The 27,724-nt window shown below is 37.3% G+C and overlaps 1 protein-coding gene across 1 annotated transcript in view; it reads right to left on the reverse strand.

The window, feature by feature from the left end:
- The window catches only part of RFTN2 (raftlin family member 2), a 66,655-nt gene extending 39,175 nt beyond the window's left edge, over positions 1 to 27,480 (reverse strand). Inside the window, exons 1-4 of the mRNA XM_044913372.1 lie at positions 26,848 to 27,480; positions 7,442 to 7,625; positions 5,807 to 5,921; positions 549 to 828 (exon numbers count right to left, since the gene is read on the reverse strand). Coding sequence (XP_044769307.1) covers positions 549 to 828; positions 5,807 to 5,921; positions 7,442 to 7,625; positions 26,848 to 26,986 — 718 coding nt within the window. The 5' untranslated portion in view covers positions 26,987 to 27,480. The remainder of the gene's footprint in view (positions 1 to 548; positions 829 to 5,806; positions 5,922 to 7,441; positions 7,626 to 26,847) is intronic.
- Between the last annotated feature and the right edge of the window lie 244 nt (positions 27,481 to 27,724).

The following is a 27,724-nucleotide window of genomic DNA, read 5'->3' on the forward strand; positions in this document are numbered from 1 at the left end:
TGCCAGTTGGCAAAGTAGAATAAAACTAATGTTTAAAGTTATTTTAGGATGCAGGCAGTATTGTTATATTAATTGTTTCATCATGATGTGCATTTTCATATTCTAATTGATGATCAAAAGAAGCCAATTAACTTCAAAGGCGAAAACCATCCATGAAATGGGAAAGGCCGAAACTAAAATTCCCACACACTGTTTTTAAAAAAAACATAGAACAGCTTTCTATATTTATAGAATCACTTTCTGTATACACACACAGCCTCCATTTTATAGGGGAGTTGGTGAATGACTAAATGGGAATCAATTTTCAAAACAAAATTTCCTTATGTGGATGGCATTGTATGACCATGCCAGGGACAACTGTTTGAAAAACTGCCCTACCTTATTTTTGGCTACAATAATTTCAAAAAAATCAAGACAAATTTATATTAGTTTATTCAGCCTTGATAATCTTTGGAAATTTACTTTGCCTCATGTTTCTAAAAAACATCAAAAACTTATTTTTGCTAAATTTAAACTAATATACTCTTTCTACTTATCTTGTCTATTACCTTCTCCCTTTCTGGATTTAGAGTAACTGGGGCTGCCATCTCGGTCCATCTGACACTGTCCACTTTCATGATGAAGTTCTTCCTCAATTCCACTCTCAGACGATTGCCCACTTAATGTTCCTTCATTCCAACTTTTACAGTTTTCCTCCGAAGTGTGTCTCACAGGCAGTGTTGATTCTGTATCTCCATCGTGATTGCTTCCGTTGCAGAATTTAAGTGGTGGATAAGGCTGTGATATGAATCCAACAAATTTCATTCCTCTCTTAGCAGCTATATTAATCTGAAAAGAGATTGTAGAACAAAATGTAAAATTTATTTACATTGATTACTTTATCAATTAACCTATAGGCTTATTAAGGAAATCCACAAGAAGTAAATTGACCACTAACTAAAGACCCATTCATACACAAAGTAATAACCTCTAATAAAGCACTACTCCTAAGACTATGTCACACTATTATTGTGACTTCTTCCAACAGAACTGATACACTTCAGAAATTAGGAGAACAGGAATCATGTTTTTCTTCAAAAGGTTACTATTTGGGAAGAACTAATAATTCTATAACATGATTTTTGCATACTTGTTAACAATGGTCTCTCCCATTGGGGCAAAATTAAAAACTATTCCAAGAAATCCTCAAAAATAACACAATCTTAGTTAATAAAGAAGAAACATTAATTTAAAAGCAAAAACATACAGCATTGTTTGCTTGATGTGGGTAAAGAAAAATGTCACAAGTCTAACTCTTGACAAATGTGTATGTATAATGCATAGGCCTGATTCACTCTCAGGAAGCTTTCACATATGCTTATATCTTGATGCTCTTGTCTCCTGTCGGGCCAAACGCTCATGATTAGATTCAATCATATAAGTTAAAGAATAGGATTCAGAAGCATGTAATATAATGCCAGTGAAATAATTTGAGACCTTGAGAGTGGTGATTTTCATGCTGGGCACCTTTCCCTTTCTCTGCTTTTGCTTCATTTCTTTGTTCTTTTTGTATCCATGTTTTTCTCCTCTGTTAAACTGGCAATTCTTTTGAGGACTAGGACTGCATCTTTTTTTTTTTTAAGATTTTATTTATTTGACAGAGAGAGACACAGTGAGAGCAGGAACAGAAGCAGGGGGAGTGGGAGAGGAAGAAGCAAGCCTCCTGCCGAGCGGGGAGCCCGATGCGGGGCTCAATCCCAGGACCCTGGGATCACGACCTGAGCCGAAGGCAGACGCTTAACGACTGAGCCATCCAGGCGCCCCTAGGACTGTGTCTTAATCATTTTTGTATTGTGCTGTTTTGTACCTGTGGGTGCTCTATAAATACTTGTTAAATAAGTAAAAATAAAGAAATAGCAACATCTTTTATTTGGTCACTGTTTTAAACATTTAAATTGAATGATTTTTTTTTTTTTTTTTAAAGATTTTATTTATTTATTTGAGACAGAGAGAATGAGAGACAGAGAGCATGAGAGGAGGAGGGTCAGAGGGAGAAGCAGACTCCCTGCCGAGCAGGGAGCCCGATGCGGGACTCGATCCCGGGACTCCAGGATCATGACCTGAGCCGAAGGCAGTCGCTTAACCAACTGAGCCACCCAGGCGCCCCTGAATGATTTTTTTTAAAGACTTAGTTCTCTGATAGAGAGAAAGAGAGTGTGCAAGTGGGGTGAGGGGCAGAGGGAGAGGGAGAGAGAATCATCAAGCAGACTCCTTGCTGAGCGAGGAGCCCAATGTGGGGCTTGATCTCATGACCCTGAGATTAGGACCTGAGCCAAAACCAAGAGTCAGAGGCTTAACCTACTGAGTCACCCAGGCAACCCTAAATTAAATGTTTTAAATGTTACCTGGGAGGGGAAAAAGACTTATGGTGGCGGTTGTAAATGCAAACACCTATGGTCAGAAATGAAATAAATGAAAAAGGCCAGGAACATTTGGGGCAAAACCAGACAGCAATGCCCACAACGGTCACTCAGCTCCAGCCAATGAGGAGAATTCTGAGCATGACGGAGGTGTAGGCGTGTGGAGCTAGGATAGAGGATGACACTGACACAATATCATTGACTCCTATAAATGAACATACTGAGGTTGTAATAATGCATGAAGCCTTGAAAGTAACCATAAATTGTCCTTTGTATCAAATGTCCTGGGAGAGGAGAAAGAAGTGGTAAGGAGGCATGGTATTCTGCAGGTGGGAATGGGTAAATTTATTGTCAGTTCTTTCTCTAGGCCTTCTTAGTTGATTTGGGTGAAAAAGTGCAGAAGGCTTTTTCTATTTTCTATTACTAGAAAGTTTCATCTGGAAAAGTAACAAATAGAGTATTAACATTTTTTCCATTTTTTTTGAGTTGGAAGATTGATATTTTTATTTTTTTTAAGATTTTATTTATTTATTTATTAGAGAGAGAGAAACAACATGAGAGGGAGAGGGTCAGAGGGAGAAGCAGGCTCCCCACTGAGCAGGGAGCCCGACGTGGGACTCGATCCCAGGACTCTGGGATCATGACCTGAGCTGAAGGCAGTCACTTAACCAACTGAGCCACCCAGGCGCCTGGAAGATTGATATTTTTAAAATGTTATTTTTATTTAAAAATCCTGGGAAAAACACTTATAAACCTAATTTTAAAAATAGCGAAAATATTGATATAATGGTAAAATGACTTAAAATCTAGCTATTTAACAATAAACTCTTTATGTAAGACAGCTGTTCCAAAATAATATTTGGCATTCATCTGTTGCTCTTGTTCACACATGGGGCAATGTTCAAATAGTTCATGTGCTATGTTTCCTGAAGCTTTTCTCTTCATGAAATAACCCCATTACTCTAATTGCTGATATAACAGTACTTTCCTGTTTAAATAGATCTTTAACTGTGTCCAGGAAGTTAAATGCAAAACAAGGGCTCTGTTGGTGATCTATTAAGATTAAATTAGTAGTTACATTTTTGTTTCAAAAGAAATTTTTTGGAGTGGATTTATTCCCAGAAAAACAAATTGAAATTTCCCAGAATAGTAGTAGTAAACAGCATGTGTAACTTGTTTATAAAAATCTAGTCTCAAGGACTGTTCCTGAAAACCTTATTGAATGGTGACTTTATACCTAAAAGGGAAATATCATTAGCAGCTATAACTGGCTATACACAAAACTACAGACACACGTGGCCATTTAAAGCTCAGCAACAATAATAAAAACAATGAACAAATTTCTTACTTGAAATGCCTTAGGTTTTTGGCTGTATTTGCTTAAATAAAACCTAAAACCTTACAAATACGTTAATGCAACTAAGAACAAACTTTCACTTAAAATCCCATCAATTTAGAATACTTATGAATGTACAATTTTTCTTGGTTTTAATCAATATGTATATATAGTGTTCAATTTTTCCTTTAAGTTTCAATTAAGTTATATTGTATAGACTTTTCTAGCCCAACAGTCAATATAGTTGTTATGTTCAATCCCCATAAACTGTTACATTGTATCGATGTACCATTGCCGCCTCCTCAGTTTTCCAATTATTGAGAATCTGGCCCCCTACTCACTATTCATTAAACTATCACTGTTCATTAAACTATCTTTGAATAAAAATGACTTTCTCCCTTTTCTTTCTTTTCTTTTCTTAAAAAGATTTACTTATTTATTTGAGAGAGAGAGTGCACGTGCATGAGTGGGGACCGGGGAGGGGGAGAGTCAGAGGGAAAAGGAGAGAAGTAGACTCCCCGCTGAGCATGGAGCCCCAAGTGGGGCCCAAGAACCTGAGACCATGACCTGAGCTAAAATCAAGAGTTGGACGCTTAACTGACTGAGCCACCAGGTGCCCCAAGTTTTTCCCTTTCCAGTTAATTTCTTGGAATAGATTCTAATAAAAGAAATAAAATGGGATTTACGATTTTTATGACCAGACTGCTATTCAGAAACACTGTACTAATTCATTACAATGCCAATTGCAATATATGAATGTTTTCTTAAAGCTCTTCCAACACTGGATTTAGTATCTTCAATTTAATTTCTCAGTTAATATTGGTGAGGTATTAATACTGTTTTATTTAAAAATTTTTAAATATTTTTATTTATTTTATTTAATTAATAATTTAATTTATTAATTATATTAAATAAATTAATATAATTATTAATTTATTATTTAATTTATTTTATTAATAATATTTATTTTAAATAATTAAAAATTATTAGGTTGAATCTTTTTCCAAGTGTCTATTGTTTGCGTTTCCTTTTGTATTTTGCTGTCCATGGATTCTGTCCATGGATTCAATACTGGACATTACTTTCATGCATTTGTATTCATTTCCTATAAATTCTAAATGAAGCTCCCATAGGACACATTTGTTGGGGATTCCTCCCCGCCATTCTTTTTTTTTTTTTTAAAGACTTTATTTATTTATTTGACAGAGAGAGACACAGCGAGAGAGGGAACACAAGCAGGGGGAGTGGGAGAGGGAGAAGCAGGCTTCCCGCTAAGCAGGGAGCCTGATGCGGGGCTCTATCTCAGGACCCTGGGATCATGATCTGAGCCAAAGGCAGACGCTTAACGACTGAGACACGCAGGCGCCCCACCCGCCATTCTTTTTTTAAAGCTTAATTTTCCTAGTATATAAGTTATATTTATATATTTAAACTCCTCAACCTATTCATAATTGAGTATGTCTACTCGGTATACTCTTTCATTTTCTTCTGGATTTTTTATAGGTAAAAAAAAATTACCCCTTTATCTCATTTGAAATGTGTGGAGTCTATTTTCTACAGAACAATTATCCATTTTCCCAGTAGCACTTACTAAATGATGGTTGTTCCCCCATTTTATTTCATCAAGTTTGTTACCAAACTTCTCATATGTGTGTAAATTTATTTCTGGCATTTCCATTCTGTTTCATTGGCCTGTATTTCTAACTGTACAATTTGATATGTGTGCTTCAATATGTTTTAACCTCTGGTAGAAGTCACTCACCATATTTCCCTGTTTTTTTTTTTTAATATATGTTTTATTTTTTTATTTGACAGAGAGATAGAGAGCACAAGTAAGCAGAGCGACAGGCAGAGGGAAAGGGAGAAGCAGGCTCTCTGCTGAGCAGGGAGCCTGATGCGGGGCTCAATCCCAGGACCCTGGGATCATGACCTGAACTGAAGGCAGCCGCTTACCCGACTGAGCCACCCAGGCGCCCCTTCCCTATTCTTTTTAAAGTAAGAAAGGAAACTGATGAAGAAGAAATACCAAATATTTCTTGATATCACATGAAAAAATGTGTACATGTAGTACCTTTTCTATCAGTTCTTTTGCTATGTCATTTGTTTGTGTCTCATAAGTTAGAGGATATTCCTCAATCACAAGCCTTGGGCGTCTTTGTCCACTGGGTACTGCCGAATGCTTCGGGCTGTAACAGAGAATATATTCATGGTTGGAAGTTAGTTGATTATTTTTAGCTAATATGCTCAATGTAAAAATGAATGAGCAACTCATAAATAAGGTCAAGACAATTTTTTTTTCGAGCCTAATGGTTGTCTTCTTAGGTAAAAATACCAGAAAAACAGAGTAACTTTTATTAATTTAAATTTTCTTAGTTTAAACCTCTATTAATTTAATTTCTAATTTAATATGGAAGAAAAAATTCACCAGTTGTTTTACTAAAAACTGTGAGAAGTGATTTTAGATCACTGTTATACCTCATTTTTGTACAAAACACAAGTAAGCGTCCTATTTGAATGCAAATAAATATCATCCTGTCTTTTTCCTTTTTTTCTTTTCTGATCTTTACCCCTTGTTATTCTTAGCCTTGTCAGAGCACTGCTAAGTCCACTGGAAGTAATGCTAAAAGAGGAAAAATAATTTATACATAGTTTATAAGATTTGTAATTAGGACATAAGTGTTGCTACCATGTGATAAAATGGCATGTTTATTTAGTAATGCTTGAAATACTGGATGAGGTTCCACATCATGGCGAAAGCTGGGGCCCGTACAAACCCTCTCAGACATCTATAAGTTGGCAATTACTCAGTAGCAAGGCAGTGTCCCTTAAAAGAACAACTGGAATTTTTTAAAGTCTTTATTTTTTTTTCAATTTTCCTGTTTTCTCTCTTCTTATTTCATTTTTCTTTCCTTGCTTAGCTCTTTCTTAGTTAAAGTGATCAATAATTAGTCCATCACTAAAAAGAGAAAACAGTTTTTACCCTGGTCTTTGAGATGGCTTGATATAGTTCAAGAGTTGTGTAAAAAAAAAACTGATGTGTTAAATACATTGGTTTGGTTATTTTCATTCTTCTTTGGAAAGGGCAACTGTATTTTGAAAACTATCAAACTCACAAGCTAGGCTGGCAAAAATAGTTGCAGTATTGTTTGGGAAAGCAGCTACTAAAAAAAAAGAAAAAAAATGGATGGTTTTTACATCCTACTTTTTTTGGAAAAAGCTGGTAAGTCTGATTTGTGAGAACTTGGAGGGTAAATCTTTTTGCTGTAAAAGTTTTAGAAGGGAGAGATAGTTTCTGTTGCCACTATAAATAAAATAATATAGGACAGTTAAAAAAAAATGCTCAGTGGAAGTGGACTTTGTTGGTCCAGTCAGCTCTTTTAGTCCAGTGACAGGACCTGTAGCTGATGGTTACTCAACTGAAGCTTCTAGGTACTTCTTGAGTCTATTTTCCTTTTCCTTTGTTCACTGACATTCTCACCTAGGACCCATTTGTTTGCAAGGGGCTAAAATCAATGAAGAGCTTTAAAAGGAAGGGGGTGTAAGTTTCCTTCTCTCAATCCAGGTTCAACTACCGGAAAATGTGCTCTAAACCAAACTCCCTAATTATCCTTTATTCCCCATCACTACGTTCAAACTTGCTTTTCTTTTAGCCAAAGAAAACTGTCTCAACTGCTTCCTAGTCTGTTTCCTTAAGCACCAGGCTTACCTTAATTTCAAGCGCAACAGCACTACTCTGTACAGGTAACTTGCAGGTAGGTGTTTTCGCTGCCCCACAGGTTGTATAACAGGATGAATAGCCCCAACAATATAGCCTTTAAGATAGTAGTCTTCCACTTTTGTTACTATATCTGAAATTGAATTTATCTTGATGACTTCTGGGTTTGGTGAAGCTGAAATAGCAAATGCAATGAGAAATTTGCACATTTATAAAATATTATTTTATAAAACATTATTTCTATCTATGTGTGATAATACTAAAGAATAGGGAACATATTCGTATGATTTAATTTCAAAATTACACTAACATGTATTACACCTAAATTAATTTCAGAAAAAAGCATTAAAATATGTTTTAAAGCAGAAATGCCTTACACATATTTTTCAATTAAGGCATGTTTATTTTTTAGGATTTCATTTGAGTGACTGTATTCCACTAATAGATACTGAAAACATACATAAGAGAAACAATATTAAGTGGAAGAGCTAATTGTTTTTACAATTCTGAACAGGATAAGATGCATAATTTTTTAATATAAAATTCATACAAATCTAAAAATTACAAGTGGGGGTAATGATATTTAAGCAGAAATTGTCAAGTGCTTTCTTATTTCTATCACTTACGTGTAACACCCAGTGCTCATCCTAACAAGTGCCCTCCTTAATACCCATCCCTCCACCTTCCTCCCCTCCAGCAAGCCTCAGTTTGTTCTCTTAACTATAAAGTCTCTTATGGTTTGCTTCCCTCTGTTTTTATTTCTCCCCTTCCCCTATGTTCATCTTGTTTTGTTTCTTAAATTCCACATGAGTGAAATCATATATTTGTCTTTCTCTGACTTACTTTGCTTAGCAGAATACTGATTGCAATACTTATATAAATGAGGAAAGGAATTGAAAAAGTAAAGGTATCCAGAAGGTCTTTTTTTTAGAGAGAGGGAGAGAGAGAAAAAGAATGGGGAGAGGGGCAGAGGGAGAGAGAGAATCTCAAGCAGGCTCCACGCCCAGCACAGAGCCTGACATGGGGCTTAATCACACAACACTGAGATCATGACCCAAGCGGAAATCAAGAGTTGGACGCTTAACTGATTGAGCCACCCAAATGCCCCATAAGTTCTCTTTTAATAAGTAAAATTCCTAAATGTAGAGGAACTTCAAATGGAAAATTGATATACAGTTTAATTATCCCTTTGAAGCAGGGTAAATCTATAGAAACTATAGAGCTGTCCAATGTGTACAATTTTTAGTAAAAGGAAAAGGATGTGTTATTTGGGAAAATGTTCTTTATGTTCAAGCAGAATTAATTTAAAAAACAACTATTTTCTGCAACAATATTCCTCATTTTCTGGAAAACGATCAAGAATTAATATCTAGAAATAGACCTGCAATTTGATTATCTTGAGTAACAAAACATATGAAATTAATTCCAGATATGGGCAATGCTGGCTGTTGGCCTTCTGTCAGTTTTGTCAGGGGCGTCCAGCAAAGAACTGCAGCTGATTGCCTGAACACAGGAAGGAGGTTAAGAAGCAGACAAAGAAGAAGGGTCAGAGGAAATCCCCACCTCCTCTTACACTAATATCCATGTGATGGAACAGAAATCCACCAACACTGGGTATTCATGCCAACTTCTCAAAAGAAAATAAAACACTCAGTAGGAAAGTTATATAAACCAAGACAAATCCATTTCCACAAATTCTGATCCTCTTGTAGATTTACACTAATCTATTTACAATATATTTTCTTTATCATTATGTGGAGGAACAACAAAAAAAAGAGAATCATCTTGGACTTTGAAGAAACAGCTGGATTTCATTGCAAAACGGTCCTGTTCTCTGTGGTTGTATGGCAATCACTCTGTGATTCATTTGGTTTTACTTCTTTTTTTTTAAAGATTTTATTTATTTATTCATGAGAGACAGAGAGAGAGAGAGAGAGGCAGAGGGAGAAGCAGGCTCCCAAGGAGCAGGGAGCCCGATGCCGGACTCGATCCCAGGACCCTGGGATCATGACCTGAGCCGAAGGCAGACGCTTAACCATCTGAGCCACCCAGGCGCCCAATTTGATTTTACTTTTTAAGTATTTTAACTAAACCCTGATTTCCAAACAAAGAAAAGGAAAAACTATAAAACAGAATAAACTGTTAAGACTAAGGAATGAAACATAACCTAAACTTTTTACAATTATATACTAATTCTACAAAAAATTTTTTTAAATGCAGTCTTTTAATGGATCTTGTTGCATATTGTAGAAAGTGGAAATGCTTTAGCCTGACACCAAAGAATCTTCATAGTCTGGCCTCTTTCTTCTCATTCAAACTTCACTCTTGTCACAGGTTTTCTTGTGTGTCTTGATTTGGCATTCCTGTACTACTGCACTTCCCGAATCTTGGTTGCTGTTTCCTGCCGCCAGGCCTTGATTTCCTTTCCTGCTCCCTGCGCCTGGTTTATTACGGCTTCCCCTGTGCTGTGCATTCTACTAGTTCCCTTTCAGACGTCAGTAGAGTTACTTGTTTATATGTTTATCTCTGCTGTTAGACAGAGAATTCCTTCAGGGCAAGGAACCTACCTTATTTCTCTTTCTATGCCCAGCATTTTCCTTAGGTTATTATGTTAAGTTGGAAATACTGTTCATAAGGGGAACTATGAGGTGAAATTATTGCATAAAGGAGGGAAAGCCATCAAGGTTAGCTAATGGAAACCAAAAAAGTTAGCCAGTAAATTCAGGAACAAATGTACAGTTTCTCTATGACTTGTTGGAGAGAGACACAACAGGGAAAGAACACACAGGCAGTGTTGTGGGATTGTTACTCTTTTGATTATAAACGTGAAGGTGGTCAATGGGTGCCTGGGTGGCTCAGTTGGTTAAGCGACTGCCTTCGGCTCAGGTCATGATCCTGGAGTCCCTGGATCGAGTCCCGCATCGGGCTCCCTGCTCGGCGAGGAGCCTGCTTCTCCCTCTAACCCTCCCCCCTCTCATGTACTCTCTCTCTCATTCTCACGCTCTCAAATAAATAAATAAATCTTAAAAAAAAAATAAGTGAAGGTGGTCAAGAACCTGGTGAGAATTCAACCAGGTGGAGTTAAAGGTCATATTCACTTCAGAAGGCTCTAGCTTCAGGCCCCATTTCATGTTCCTTACATTAATATTATTGCCATGAGAAAACCACATAGAAAAGGAGGTAAAAAGGAATGAGAGGTAGAGCTACATTGGGTGTAATTAGCTCCATCTTGGAGTGAAATCTGGAGAATTTTGGGAGAGGACCATATCACATACAAAGAATAAGACTGTAGGCTTGGAGAGCTTCTCGATCCTGCTGGTCTTGCTTCCCTTGCTGCCGTGCTTGGAGTCACTGTTTGGTCCCATGTTGTCTCACCTAGTCTACTCTGGTGCCACTGCTTGGAAGGAAACCCCAGAAACCAAGAACTGAGGATTGGGAAAAGTCCCCTTTCCTGGAGCTCTGGGTTAGAGTGCAGAGCAATTTACGCAGCCAGTGCTCTGCTTGTTCTCTGTGATCTTGCCACGATCCTGGAGAGTGGAGTTCTGCAGCAGCCAATATATAAAAGGTACTTAATGGGTTCAAAAGGCACTTAAGTTGTTAGTAAATATAGAATATTTGAAAATATTTCAATTATTCTGTCGTTTTACCAGATGCTCAGCAGTTAGTAATTAATATTATTTGATTATTTTAGTTCTGTAATACCACCTCCATCATTAAAGATTATATGGTATCTGCTTATAATCTTTAGCTGCATATGTGGTGATGGTTGCACAACAATGTGAATGTACTTAATGCCACTAACTGTACACTTAAAAATAGTGAACATGGTAAACTTTATGTATATTTTACCACAATAAAAAAGGTTCTATGTCAAAGACAATATATATTATATATGTACATATTAAAATCTACTTTCTGGGGGCGCCTGGGTGGCTCAGTCGTTAAGCATCTGCCTTCGGCTCAGGTCATGATCCCAGGGTCCTGGGATTGAGCCCCACATCGGGCTTCCTGCTTGGCGGGAAGCCTGCTTCTCCCTCCCCCACTCCCCCTGCTTGTGTTCCCTCTCTCGCTGTCTCTCTCTCTGTCAAATAAATAAAAAAAAAGGAAAAAGAATTAAAAAAAATAAAATCTACTTTCTGCTTCTGAATTTGATGAACTTAGATACTTCATACAAGTAGAACCATACATTACAAATGACCCTTGAACAGCATGGGGGTTGGGGCATCAGCCCCCATGCAGACAAAAATCTGCATATAACTTTTGACTCCCTAAAAACTTAACTACTTGTAGCCTACTGTCAATTGGAAGCAACATAAATAGTCGATTAACACATATCTTGTATGTTGTATTATATACTGTATTCTCACAATAAAGTGAGCTAGGGAAAAGAAAATGTTATGAAGAAAATCATAAGGAAGAGAAATACATTTACAGTACTGTACTGTATTTATAAAAAATCTGCATGTAAGTGGACCTGTGTAGTTCAAACCCGTGTTGTTCGTGGGTCAACTTATTTTGTCTTTTTGTGACTGGCTGATTTCACTTAATATAATGTTCATCCATGTTGTAGCACATGATAGGATTTCCTTTCTTTTTAGAACTCAATAAGATTCCATTGTATGTATATACCACATTTTGTTTCTCCATTCATCCATCAGTGGACAGTTGAGTTGATTCTACTTCTTGGCTATTGTGAATACTGCTGCTGTGAATCGGGATGTGCTAATATCTGTATGAGATCCTGCTTTCAGTTCTTTCAGATATATACCCACAAGTGTGATTGATGGATTATATGGTAATTCTATTTTTAATTATTTGAGGAATGGTCATATTGTTTTCTGTAGTAGCTGCATCATTTTACATTCCCATCAACAGAGTACAAGTGTTCCAATTTCTCTACATCCTTGCCAACACTTGTTTTTTGTACCTTTTTTTAAATAGTAGTCATCCTAATAGGTATGAGGTGATATTTCATTGTGGTTTTGATTTGCATTTCCTTAATGATTAGTGATGTTGGACATCATGTGCTCATTGGTCATTTGTGTATCATTTTTGGAGAAATGCCTATTCAAGCCCTTTGCCTATTTTTAAATTGGGTTATTTTTGTTGTTAAGTTGTAGGAGTTCTTTATATATTCTGGATATAGTATTTGCTCCCATTTCATAGGTTGACTTTCCACTCTGTTGATTGTGCCCTTTGATGGACAGAGGTTTTTAAGTTTGATATAGTCCCATTACCTATTTTTGCTTTTGTTGCCTCTGCTTTTGGTATCATATCTGAAAAATCTTGGCCAAATCCAATGTCATGAAGGTTCTCCCCTATGTTTTCTTCTAGGAGTTTTATAGTTTAGGTCTTACATTTAGGTTAATTTTTTTTTTTAAGTACAATGGCACTAGTTTATTGGTTTAAAAAGGTATATGACTTCTCCCTCAAAATGATGACAGAAAAATAAAAAACTTTGATGCTTTTCTGTTGGTTTTACATGATGACCTTGGCAAGGTAGACTGTAAAATGAAAACTTAAAAATTCATGAGAGTATAAGAAATCTTAAAGTTTATGAAAAATACTATTTACCTGACAGAAGTGAAACACAGAAATATGTAGATTATAGCTGATAACTTAAAAATATATGAGTAGAGATGAGCATTTCATTTTTATGAAAGTGTGTTTTCATAAATTACAAAATTCAATACAAGAATAAAGGATGTGCCTTGGCTTGGAAATCTCTCCTGGCATTTTAATCACTACTGTTGGCCAGGTGATAATTATAGTGGGTATCACTACCTGTGTGAAGTTGGGTTGTTTTTCCATATGGCATGCCTAGACAGAGTGCTTGAGGTTTCACTCAACAAACTCTTTAAGGATCACTTGAACTACACTATGAGTCCTAGTTCCCTGGTTGTTGCCTGAAAACTTGCCATTGGTAACCTCTGGCAATATCAAGGAGCCTCAGTCTCAAACTTGCAGAATGGGTATCAGGTACTTCAGAGAAAAGCCCAGCACTCTTAAGGAATGTGGCATTCCCAATACTCCTGACAGCCCAGAGGAAAAATAATGTGGAAAAAAGGGGCCACACGGGCTCTGAGTTTGAAAGTGATTTAGAAGAATTGGGGCTTGAATGTAAAGATGCTTTAGGGATATCTTTATTGCACTTATTTTTCCTTTTTTTATGTATGTAGGAGAGAGATAGAAGGAATAATTAATGTTTAAAAATGTCTAATGGAGCTTTTACCACTGGTAAGAATTAAATTACTAAGTGAGAAAGTAGTAAGTCATAGTTTAATTCATACATTTTTTTCTTCTCTTAGTACATGAAGTAATGGTGTATTTTACAATCAACAATGTTTTGGAATCAATGAAAAATGATAATTATATAGCAAAGAAGTGGTTTGCAAATACACTGGCTAAGAAAATGAGGATTTGAAGAACTCTTGGTTTGGTGGTATAAATGTTCCAAAAAATTTTTTGAAAAGGGATAAATTCTTAGTTCTTTTCATAGTTCAAAACACAGAATGAGAAAAATCTGATTTAATACATGCTCATTTGGTGGGGGAAAGAGGAAACCCTAGAGACTTTAGCTGACTACAGATTAATTATAAATTAGCAGTTAATCCAATGTGATCATGGTCATCTGAAAGAAAATTGCCTCCATAGGAAGGTGGCTCACTGAATTCTATGCTGAGTACTGAATTCCGTGCTAAGTATAGCAACATTGGAATACTTCCTGTTTATTTTCCTTCCCTTACACATTTATCACCATCTAAGTAATAATCAGAATATACTAGTGTATTCACCTGGTTATCTTTTTTTTAAAGACTTATTTATTTGAGAGAGAGAGAAAGAGTGCGTACCTGTGCACACATGCCCATGTGAGTGGGGGAAGGGGAATAAGGAGAGAATCTTCAAGCAGACTCCCTGCTGAGTGTGGAGCCCAAACTGGGACTTGATACCTTGACCCATAAAGTCACGACCTGAGCCTAAATCAAGAGTTGGAGGCCCAACTGACTCAGCCACCCAGGTGCCCCTCACCCCATTATCTCATTTAGTATCTGCCTCCCTCACCAAAATGAAAGCTCTGTGAAGGCAGGGGGATATCCACATTTTGTTCACCGCTATTTCTTTCTTTTTTTTTTTTTTTAAAGATTTTATTTATTTATTTGAGACAGAGAGAATGAGATACAGAGAGCATGAGAGGGAGGAGGGTCAGAGGGAGAAGCAGACTCCCTGCCGAGCAGGGAGCCCGATGCGGGACTCGATCCCGGGACTCCAGGATCATGACCTGAGCCGAAGGCAGTCGCTCAACCAACTGAGCCACCCAGGCGCCCTGTTCACCGCTATTTCTTGATACCTGGAACAGTGCCTACCACATTGGTGCTCAGTTAATATTTGCTGAGTTAATAGATGGATTATGTTCAATTTAAGGGCCAAATTAGAGGCAGTTTCAAGCTGGAGTATGTCAAAATCAATGTGTTCAGGAGAGTGAGGGGTCTGAAGACCCTTACAGGTGTTCTGCAACTATATGTCAAATAAGGGAAGAACAGGATACCACCTGGATATATGTGAAGGGCTGTCCCATAGAAGGAGCTGGCTGGTGTGACTGACTGAACAGTGGGGGAGACAGGTACCTAGAGGAGTATTCACCCAAACTGCAGGTGGCAGGGAAGAATAGTAGGACTCCGACACGCTCAGTTCTTTAAATCTATGTATGGTTCTCACAAAGTTCTCACAAAGATCATCCACTTTTTCATGAGAGGCATGGAGCCACCCTCAGCTCCCTTTACTACCAAGTGTGTCTTGGACTGGGGTGGTGTATCCCAAACTTAAGTCATTGAGCACACTTTCACAATTTTTATCATATCTGAGTACCATCTGTATTTCCATATTCTTAAATTTCCTCTTTTAGTTTTCTTTTCTTTTTTGGTTTTTAAAGTTGGAGCCCAATGCGGGGCCTGAACCCACGACCCTGAGATCAAGACCTGAGCTGAGATCAAGAGTTGGATGCTCAACTGACTGAGTCAACCAGGTGCCTCTTAATTTTCATTTTAAACTTCCATTTATTTCAAAAGGAATCTATATTTCTCATTTGACCATAAAAGCAGAATCACTTACTGTAAGTAGAAAGCTGTCATACAAATCAACACAACAAAAACACTTGTTAGATTCTAGCCAGATACTGTTATCTACCAAAGATTCTGAGCCACAGCTCTGTTCTCTCTTTGTTGAAAAGGAAAATTAGCCGTTAGAGAGGTGTTAAAGATATATTAACTCCAAACTGATTGGAAGGCTTAAAGGGAATTGACAAGGGCACAACTTTCTGTCTATGAGACTCAGTGTTATTTAATTCTCTGCCTGTGTGTACAACTTGAAAGTATCTCATGTCCAATGCCAAGTGATTTGGTTGAGGCTCAGAGACCCGCTAAGAAGGAGCAGGGACACAATGGTAGTAGCAAGGGAGATGACATCAGAGGTAATAAAATGAATTATAAAACTAGATAAAAGAACTATAAAAACTTTACAGTTTAGGGTCACTTAATGGGCTTTCTACACTTCATTGTCCCAAATTGATAATGATAAGGAACGCATTCCCTCCATTCTCTTGTTTCAGAATATGGTTTTCAAAGGCAGAGTTATGTAACATGTTAAAAACAATCACCAAGAAGATAGCTATAACAGAATAACATCAGTGCTTAAGGGGGTTCCTGTTCAGGTGGAGAATGTATTTCTAAGGAACACCTCATTCTCTGGTTATGACAATGGAATAAATCCAGCTTTCCAGGTCGACTCCACACCCTCTTGCACTCTCTCTAAAGTAAGGTTATTGTCTTGAGTCTCAAAGCAAAAGAAATGTTAATGCACTAAACACACACACACACAAACACACACAGCAGTTTTGGGAGGAATTACAAACTGAGAAATCTAGAAAATTTAGAGAGAGAAAAAAATTATACAAATATATCTTAACATAAGTTTATGTTAAGATCATGTTTGTTTGGGCTCAGTTCCTTACATTCATTATTCAACCACCTCAAGTGTATATGTTCTTCTATCTGGAGGTCTGTGTCTTTTGATAAGTAGCACTCAGCATAGACATGACAATTACGGCAAGTGCTTAAAAATACTTATTAAAGGACCAACAAATGAAAAAAAATTAGGTTTAACATATTCAGTTAACAGAGCTCCAGGGTACTCGTGGAGTATCAGTTTGAAAAACAGACTCTAGAACCTGGGTGCAAATTCCAGCTCTGCAACTTACTAGCCTGGCAAGGTACTTTGTACCCATGTTCCCCAGTTTCCTTATCTGCAAAGTGAGAATAAGAATAGGATCTACCCTATAGGATTGTCAGAAGGATTAAATAAATTAATATTTGTTCCTAGAAGGTATCTGGCATACAGTATGTGCTATATAACTGTTGCCTGCTTTTTTAAATAAATAAGGTCCTCTCCTCTGGAAAGAGACGCAATGCAGTATTTTACTAAGAGCATTAGACTCTTGAAGCAAATCACCTAGGTTCAAATCATGATTATGCCATTTACTAGATCTGAAACAAGTTACTTTGCCTCTCTGAGACAAGGATAAATAATTGTAGTACCTCATAGAGTTGTTCAATAGTAACTGTAAAACATGAGCCCAGTGTCTGGCACAAAGTAAACACTTAGACACCAGGGGTGTGCCTGTCTGTTGGTGGTCCAGTTCAGGAAAGAGAGCTTTAAATGAAGTTGTCTTCAGAGATAAGTCATTGTTGGTTTAAAAAATCTCCAGAAAGAAGATCATTGTAGAGATTTGGATTTATTCCAAAAACATGACCTGTAGAATTCTAGAGGTTCCTAACTCACACTCTAGAGCAGAGGCCCTAATGCATGCTCTAGATCTCATGTCCCAACTCACCCTGTGGATTAGGTGCCCCTAAGCTCACACTCCAGGTCAGGGCTTCCTAACTCACTGACCTACTACATTGAGCCCCACACTCAAATGCCTGAAGGCACCAGGCTGATAAAATGAAGAAAGGACCTGTTCTGGAGGGGGCTGTGGGACCTAGAAAAGACTCAGAACCTCGTGCAAAGAGGGCAGTAGCTCCGGCTCAGGGCTGCCATATAAGCATGTGGGCCCAGTTGTTATTAGACCTTCTAATTTTTAAGAAGACTCCCAAATCCAGATTCTTATGTAATATTTACCAATTTTAAAAAGTGACAGTTAATTCAAATATTTTAATACTGTACACATCAAGTGAGACCTGTCTGAAGGCTGATTATGGCCCATTATCTCCTTGGTTTGCAACTTCTGCTATGGGTCACACCAGGGACTCTGCTGACCAGAGCCTGCTCAGGTCCAGGCCAGGCCACCTAGATCACGTTAGACAGTGTTCAGCATCCTAGGATACAGAAAAAGTGATCCAATTCTTCATTAGTGGGAAGAGGAGAAGGAGGGTGATAGATGGGCTAGGGTTCATTCTTTTAACAAATTGTCCTTCTTATCCAACATTGGGACTTGCTTTAAACATGCCAGCATCATTCAAGAAAAGTAAACCCAGGAGCAAAAAGAGGAAAAATAAATCCAGGAATTTTTATGAGAACTTCCCTTTATGTAATTCCCTTGATTCTTACTAATGTATTAAACTGTGCTGCAAAGAGACTAGAAGCCTGATTCAGCTGAGAGACGTGAGGAAGGGGAGAGTTGTGCACACAGAGTGAAGAATTTTCATCAGTGCTGCCCAGAGTGAGTAATTACCTCTCCACAACAGGCTTGGTGCTTGAGACCAAGCCTTTGATTTGACGTCCTCCTTTGATTTGATGTCCTTGTACTGGAGCAGTAATATCAGAAGCTCAATTACTTTTTTGTTGTTTATTTTTTTAATTACTTCTTTTTTTTTAAGATTTTATTTTTAAGTAATCTCTACACTCAACATGGGGCTTGAACTCACAACCCTGAGATCAAGAGAGTCACATGCTCTACTGACTGAGCCAGCTAGGTACCCCTTGGCTCTATTACTTTTGAAACCAGGAAATTCAGGGGGAGGCGGTAGTTGTTTTGGCTAGAATTTGAACAGCATAGGCAGTTAACAGCAGCTGCAAGCCATCCATCTTCCTCCTCCTAGCTCCCCAGCCACCATCAGTCCTTGCTCAACTCTTTGGAAGAAGGAACAAATGGTGCTGTTCACAGCATTATTGGGTGTGGTTGATTACTTTTAAATTGATGCTACACGATTTGTAAATGCTTTATTATACCTTACAAGACTATTGTGAATTGCTGATGAAAAAAAGCATTTTGTCATTGCTTTGAAAACTGTACAAATGCAAAGTAGATTTTTATGATTAAAATTGAAAAACACTGAAGGTCAGCAACATTCTATCATTTATCCTCATAGTTTCGAAAATAAAATGTCAATAGACTTTTTATGCTCATTTGCTTAAAAGCTTCATAGACAAAGATCAAAGTTTAGAAATAGATTCACCTTCCAGTATAAAGCTAAGAACTTACTCAGTGCCAAAAGCTTTGCTCTGATGATGTAACTCTATGAAAACTGTCCAAGACATATATATGTTCTTTCCACCAATTTACTTCTGAAGATTGCTATGTGTTTTTGAAATATTTATGAAACATTGTTTCCTCAGATAAACATGCAATGTATAAACACTGGCAAGTAATTTCACCGTATTTTCAAAAGGGAACAGACTGTCAATCTCCATATATATTTAGCAATTATAGTAAAAAATAATAGGTATACCAAGTCCCTATTCTGTGCCAGGCACTATGTGAAATGCTTTATATGCCTAATCTTAATTAACCCTTATAAAACTCCATAAGGTAGATACTATCATTATTCTCAGATGAGGAAACTCAGGAAGAGAGAGATTTGGTAACTTGCCCAAATTGCTAGTAAGTGGTGAGGCTGTGATTAAACCAGACAAGATGACTCCACAGCCATACACTTTAGTGCCTACAAGAAAGTAAAACTTCATTGATTTGGGTCATGTTAAGAATTTGTGAAAATTCAGACATGAGCTAGGCTAAAGCTTTTGGACTATAATAAATTGTTAAGCAATTTAATGTATGGATATTAAAAGGAATATTTGGTTTACTCTACTTATCAAAAATGCTTAAAATTGGGCACCTGGGTGGCTCAGATGGTTAAGCATCTGCCTTCGGCTCAGGTCATGGTCCCAGGGTGCTGGGATCGAGTCCTGCATTGGGCTCCCTTGCTCAGTGGGGAGACTGCTTCTCCCTCTGCCTCTCTCTCTGTCTCTTATGAATAAATAAATAAAATCTTTAAAAAAATGCTTAAAATTATTTAGCAATATGAACTGCTATATGAACAATATCCAAATTATGTAATCTTTTTTTTTTTAAAGATTTTATTTATTTGACAGAGAGAGAGACAGTGAGAGAGGGAACACAAGCAGGAGGACGGGGAGAGGGAGAAGCAGGCTTTCCGCTGAACAGGAGCCTGATGCGGGGCTCGATCCTGGCACCCTGGGATCATTACGTGAGCTGAAGGCAGATGCTTAATGACTGAGCCAACCAGGCACCTGCAAATTATGTAATCTTTTATGTTTCCAATGAAAGCTGCCATTTTTATAGTCACTCTTTAGTATATTTAATTGAAGTAATGTAACTGTAGTTTTAAATATGCTAAAACTCTATTGAACTACATGGTTCATTATTATATGCAGAAATATGAAAGATGAAATTAGGACCATTTCAGACTCCTACAGCCTTATGTTTCACTGCTGCCTCCTTCCTGTGCTACTCTCCATCCATTCTGTTTTATTTGTGGTTCCTGGACGGACCATGAAATTTCCTCTCATTTCTGAGTCTGTATATCTTGTCTTTCAGCCTTGTTTGCCTTACCCATACTTCCCACTTAGTCTTTTTTTTTTAAAATCTTTTGAAGATTTTTGGGTAGGGGTAGAAATGTAACTAACATACAAAAAACAAAACAAAACAAAACAAAACATAATTAACACTGACAACACTTGGGTAACCACCATCCATTCAAAAATCAGAACATGGTGGGCACTCCAGAAGCTTCCCATTTTGTCCTTTCCAATCACAATCCCCCTCTCCCATTCTGTACTATCTTGAATTTTATGGTCATCATTTCCTTTCTCTTCTTTTTAGTCTACCATCCAAGAATGCAGCCTTAAACACTATAATTCAGTTTTGCCTATTTTTTGTTTTATATAAATGGAACCATATGGCATATACTTCCGTGTCTGACTTTTTTTTAAAGTTTTTTTATTTTTATTTTTTTTAAGTAATCTCTACACCCAGCATGGGGCTTGAACTCACAACCCCGAGATCAAGAATCACACACTCTATTGACTGAGCCAGCCAGGTGCCTTCCAGTGTCTGTCTTCTTTCATTCAACACTATGCCTGTGAGATTGTCTCATGTAGCTTGTGTAGTTTTAGTTTATCATTTTCATTGCAGTACAGTCAAGGTTGGCAAAGTATTGCCTATGGCTTATTTCATAACATATGGTATGTTGGTACTACAATGGCAGAGCTGAGTAATTGTGATGGAGACCACATGGCTCACAAAGACTGAAATATTTACTATTTGGCCCCTTACAGAAAGAGTTTGCTGACTTTTGCAGTATAGTGTTCCATTGTGTGAGTATACCACATTTTATTTTTCTAATCTCTTGTTCTTGGATTTCTGTGTTCTGTGTTCTGTGTTCATACTTTTGGGGTATCATAAATAACACTTCTCTGAACACTCTTGTATGTGCCTCATGGTACACATGCGCACACATTTATATCAGGTATATCTTCAGCTAACCAGATAATGCTGAAGCATTTTTTTCCCCAAAATGGTTGTACCAGTTTACTAACATGTGGTATTAGCAGTCTTTTAAAATTTTAGCCATTTTGGATGATTTATAGTGGTATCTCACTGTGGTTTTAACATGCATTTTCCTGGTTACTAATAAGGTTGAGCACAGTTTCATATGTCCATTGACCAGTTAGATTAACTATTTCGTGAAGTGCCTGTCCAAATTCTTTGTGCATTTTTCTCTTGGGTTGTTTGTTTTTTCCTTATCAACTTGCAGTTGTATTTTCTCTATTCTGGATACAAACTTTTATCTAAGTCCCACTCATTCTTTACATCTCAGATTGAGGTGATCCTTCTTTTAAGGAATCTTTCTGGATCCCACCAATCAGGTAGAGGTGCTCTTTTTTCTACTTCTATCACCCTCACACTTCTAGCATAGCCTGTATCATAGTGTACACATTGTAACTGAATGTCCCTCAGGAGAATGCTCAACTAGGGTGCAGGTTCATAAAGAGCAGGGACTAGGCTTTATTTATATTTGTATCCTAGCTCTTAGCTCACTTGGTACTCAATAAATATTAGTTCAGTGGATGAGTAAATGTCCACCCAGATATAAGAAGTATATGTAAGATAGAAAATATAAATTACATTGTCAATATAAATGTATATGTATTTTCTCTCAACAACAGTATTTAAGTGGATCAACTGTATGCTATTATCAGAGATTCTTTTCTCTCCTAGTTCAGATTGGGATCCTTCTCTTCCACAAGAGTCTGGATTTGTGAGGTTTTATTATTCTTCTAAACCAAATATCTCACCGTTTCAAACATAATGGAACTTCCCGTATAGGTTTTATCACCTGGTAGGAATTTGGGCTAGGTACTACAACAGGGATTACATTGATGCCTGAGTAAATTCAGTCACTTTTGACTGTTTGAGAAAATGTTCATGAAATTATTAGACTCAGACAGATACAGAAAATTTAGATGGACCCACCCTTCCTTCTCCCATCCTCTTCCTTCCCTCATTTCTGATCCTTTATTCACGGCTTGTTGATTCTTTAATGCAGTCTCTTCAGTGCTGCATCTTCATTCTTAAAAGTTCTCTAACATTTGAAATTACTGACCATTTCTTGCTTTTTGAAGGCTTCCCTTTCCTTGTGTTCTCTGGTGCTATACAGTCCTATCTTCATTCTCTGTCATTTTTGTTGAATTGTCCTCAATACGGCTAAATATGCCTGACAACTCAGCCCAAGATGCTTATGCTTTTCCCACATTCCTTCTCTTTAAGACTTTACCTATTTCAATTCCTCCTGGAAATCACCATCTCCAGCTATGTATCTGTAAGAATCTCTTATAGAAGCGGTCCCTTATGTACCTGTAAGATGTCCACTGCCACCTCAAAGGCAACATGCCTGTGATGGAACTGCTTTTTCACCACACATTGACTGTCTTTGGGATGCCCTTCCTGCTGTAAGAGGTGTCATTATTTCCACAGTTACTTAGGCTCAGTTATACACTTACTCAGAAGCAGGAAGTCATCCTGGATTCTGCATTCTTTCTGTCCCTTCATATCCAGTCAGCCACAAGCTCGTAATTTCCTTCTTCATAATGTCTGTTGTATTTGCCCCTTGCATTCCATCCTTTTGCTGCCCCCTACATGCATGTCCTAATTGTCCACTTGTAGCCTTGACCACTACAAGAGGCCTTCTAAATAAATGTCCTCACTTCCATCTCTTCCCACTCAATCTCACATTAATCTTCTAAAAATACTTCTCTGTACCTGTTGACTACTCATTCAAAAGCCTTTACAGCTACTTAATTCCCATAGAATCAAGGAATCCTTCCTTAGCCAGGTCACAGCATTTCATACTCCATTTATTTCCAACCTCATTTTCTCCCTCTCTCCAACAAAACCCCCCTTAGCTCACTGCTCTAGTCAGTAGTCCTTGAACATACCTCAACCGCCTAATCTTTTTCTGACTAATAAGCCCTATTTGTTCTTCAGGGTCAGTTAAAGTCCTAGTTCCAGTTCCAAGTGATCCTATTCAAAACTGATTTTCCTTTTTCTGACACCTCTCGTATCTTGTATTGTAATTTTTTATTCATTAATTCAACAAAACTTATTGGCCATTGTTCATGTGCCAAGCACTGTGCTAGACACAGGGAATACAAAGGTGGATAAGATATAGTTCCTGACCTTGAGGAGTTCATGATCTTGTCCAGTTTGACCACTTAGAATATAAAATACTTGAGGGCAGAAACTGTCTTATTCCTCTTTGTATTTCCAGTACTTATCAGCATCTTCTACAGAATACATATGTCATATGTATTGATTGCTGTTAACAGGGTGATAAAAAAACACGGAGAATTTGTTTTAATAATAAGGAAGCAAGTTAGAGGCCAGCAAAATTTTACTTAATATATTTTACATAATTTTACTAGAAATTCAAAGCTACCATCTGTCCTTCTGTTGGGTTTTTAGTATTGTAAAAACTCTTTTAATCTTAAAGCTGTATGTGCTTTAAAAAATCTTTAAGGTTATTGTTATTCAAATTCTTTTCTGGGCTTTAAGGATGAAACTAACACTTTTGGATCATTTGCAGAGTTAATTTAACTATTCATTAAGAAATTCTGTAACACGCTCATGTATACACTCACACACTCTCATAAATACACATTCATAGATTCCTTTTTTTTTTTTTTTTTTTTTTAAAGATTTTATTTATTTATTTGAGAGAGCGAGAATGAGAGAGAGTACATGAGAGGGGGGAGGGTCAGAGAGAGAAGCAGGCTCCTCGCCGAGCAGGGAGCCCGATGCGGGACTCGATCCCGGGACTCCAGGATCATGACCTGAGCCGAAGGCAGTCGCTTAACCAACTGAGCCACCCAGGCGCCCCCACATTCATAGATTCCTATACAATAATCCAGAAAACTCATCACAAAAATTGTACCAAAATCTCACTACTGCAGTTGGTAGATCTGGCATAAAGCCAGGACGGATAATAATAGTTAACTTTTATTAAGTGGATTATCTTGTATTATCCTCTTTAATCCTCAAAACAACTCTACTATGTAGGCAACATCAGAACCCTTCTTTTTCAGAAGGGGAAACTGAGATATAGCAACATTTATAAACCTGCCACAGAGAGTGAAAGAGCCTAGATTCAGAATCAAGGAACTTTGATTCCAGAGTCTTATGTGCTTAATGACTATCTATTATTTCTCCCACGGAGATGTAAATAACGGCTCAAAGTCCCCCTGCCCACCCCTGCAAAAAAAGTGTGGGGAAGCAGAGAGAGAGAGAGAAAATGGGAGAGAGGGGGAGAGAAATAGAGAATGGAACTGAATGGAAAATAAATAAATTGTTCATGGTAATTAGCTATCCTAACTCAGGGCACTGGAAATTTCAAAGGGCCTCCTCCTCTTGCCCCACTGAGACTTTACTCTCTGTCTCATGTCCTCTGTTTTGGAAAAAACGGAGGAAAACAAGGTAAGAGACAGGCTGACCATGAGCACACACAGCTGTCACCAGACCATTCTGTTTCCTGAAAGGTTGCTCACAGTGGCCTCTGAGAAGCAGGAGGTGCCACTATTCAGTACTTACAGCAATCCCAGGACAGAATTGCCAGTGCTAGATAGAAGGCTGGCATGTTCTACCCCACTCCCCAACCCCCCTTGACTCATTCCTCTATACACTGGAGTGGCAGGTGGAAGTCAGAGAACAGAATAAAGAAAGGTGGTTTGTGCAGTTTGGGAAATACAGAGTTTTGGCTTCTGAGGCAAAGGCAAAGACAAAAACAAAACAAAACACAACAAAAAAATGTGGAAGAATTGGACAGAAAGGGGCACCAGGAGACTAGGCGCCTCAACCAAATAGGAACCAGATGCAACTTTAAAGTATGTGCCTGCTGTCTGTGCTAACATTTGTTATCCATGCCCATACTGAACACTTCATAGTGTAACACTCTATTACCTCCTCCAAACACCTAGAGTGGAGGTAGCGATTATATTCCTTTCACAGAGAGAAGGGCTTTTGATAATATAACAAAACCCAAATGACTTCTGAAGAAAGCTGTAGATGTTTCTAATTCAAGCATGACTGCATTTATACATATTCGTTTGAGATTAACATGGTTAGAAGGAAATAAATCAGAAAAAAAATGTCAAGTTACTTTAAGCCCTGTGGTCCTATGGTGGATTGTGCAGCAATTCTTAAAGTGCAGATCAAAAGTTTATGAGTAGACTAGGTTTTAAGGTTAAGAAAAGTGTTTGTGTCCTATGGATTTACAGAAACTTGCCCTAAAAATAATTGATAAGAACAATGAATGGAGAAAACATGGCACCACATCACAAATATTTCTCAAATGATGGTTTTTGAAAAAGTATAGAAAAAATTCGCATGATTGGTTAGTTCTCTGATTATCACTATTATCTTAATCCACTTTTAACTTTCATAATTAAAAATAAAATTAAGAATATTGACATTTTTTCCTTTGGTAGCCTTAGCCTTAAATAAAAGTAGAAATGTGAATATGTTGAAAGTATATGTACAGATTTTGTGTATGTCCCTGGAAGAGACTTTGCTTGCTGGCTAGCTCAATTTTTGACAAAGAAAAATGGGCTGCTCTTGTTTCTAGCACAGAGATGCCCTGTTCACAGAACAAACCAAAAAAATGGAGAATTTGTGTTTAAGTTGAAAAGAAATTAATATCCAACATGATAATTTATTCAGTATAAACTTTCTATTAACTGATAAAATGTGTACCTTATTAGAATGAAAAGTGTAACTTTGTAATAAGAGCTTAAAATACTGATATCTGGAAATTCTAACAGCAAGCAAGACATTCTAAATTTCATTTTCACTACCCCATAATTAAAGATACTGTTCTGCTTTTTAAAAACTCAGTTTTATCCATGCAGTTGTATACTCTAAGGTTTCCAAAAGAAGTTAGGCAAAGTATTTGTGAGTTTGAGCTGCCTCTGTTCCTTCCGCAGGGCTGCCATCTGGGCTTGTTTATTTGTATTTCCAACTTTCTGGAACAGGGAGTTTCTCTGTTAGGGACGGGGCACCAAGCAAAGGAAGTGTCTTACAGAAGACTATCTTTTTTTTTTTTCTTTTTTTACTGTATTTTCAAACTTCAAGGTTAGCTTGGCCAAAAATATAAAGTGACTAGCACAATCACAAAATTTTACATAGTTGGAAACCTCAGAATTATCTTAGCAAATATTCTGCCACATGATGCAAATCATATATCCTACATGCTACCTTCTTGTGACTTCCAGATCTTTTTCAAGACCCAAACTGTCATTAAGGCTATAGCTATTTGGCTGGGAAATCAAACATTTTTATATATCCTACAAATAAGCATTTGATTTAAAAATGAAAGAAATAATTCCAAGCAGTTTTTCTAATTTTACAAAGTGCACATGAGCCATATTACAAAAAATGAGGCAAACGAAACAAAAATCTTTCAAAATATAATTAAGAAACAAAGCATTATTGTTAGATTTATACAATCTGATTGTGAAGAATAGTTTAAAAATTCACAAGCAACTTAAAAAAACTAGTGCCTTCTCTTTGAAAGATTTCATTTAACAAATAAAATAGAAGCAAAAATTACCTTGTAAAGTAAAATCCAGCAATACATACTCGTAAGCAAATTCTGTCTTTGTTTCCACTTGCGGTCTCTTCAGGGTAGAAAATATTTTTCCAGGACTGCTATCATCAGGGTCTTCTAGCTTTCTAAGTCCGCACCCCATAGCAAAATCTGTAAGGAATTAAATTGCAGGATAGGGGAGGGAGAGCAGCAAATTCTGTTGTTTAAGCTGCAAAAAGAAAGTTACAGACTTAACTGCTTTGATTTTTTCAGCTAAACCATGGATAGTCAAAAAGAAAACATTAGAGTCCAAAGAAAGGAGCTGAAGACTTTTTCTATCCATTTTTCTGTAAAGGCGTTGGACCCATGATGATTAAGCTACAGTTCTAGGAGGCTGGGCTTGATCTTAGGAGAAACATGCAAGCTGCTACAACTTAGCGGAGAATTTCCATGCCACGTCAATTTACAGCCAGCCCCCTACCAGAGTTCTGTCGCTCAGGGCACCAACAGTGCTTTGTCTGTCCCAGTTGGCTGGATGATAAAAGAGGTGTCCAAAAACGGAAATAAAAGGCAAAAGTGCAATTCGGATGGAATTATCTACAAGTAAAGGATATATTCAGGCATAGTGGCATGCAATTCTTTTTCTGTTTTCTCTTTTCCCTCTTTCCTGTGCCCACCCCCTCCTTCCTCTCTGCTATTACCAGAAAAGCAAAAGGAGGGAGGAAGGGAGGGAGAAAGAGAAAGAATAAGAGAGAGAGAAGGAATGAAAAAAAATGGATTCTCAATATGGTTGGAAACAAAAATAATTTCCAGAAAGGAAGTCAGCTTTAGGAGGAAACTGTTTCTGGAGTCTAAAAGGAGAAAAGTAGTTGTTTTTTTTTTCCTAAACAAACACTTTAGT

The sequence above is a fragment of the Neomonachus schauinslandi genome, chromosome 3, assembly GCF_002201575.2.
Source record: "Neomonachus schauinslandi chromosome 3, ASM220157v2, whole genome shotgun sequence".
Lineage (NCBI taxonomy): Eukaryota > Metazoa > Chordata > Mammalia > Carnivora > Phocidae > Neomonachus > Neomonachus schauinslandi.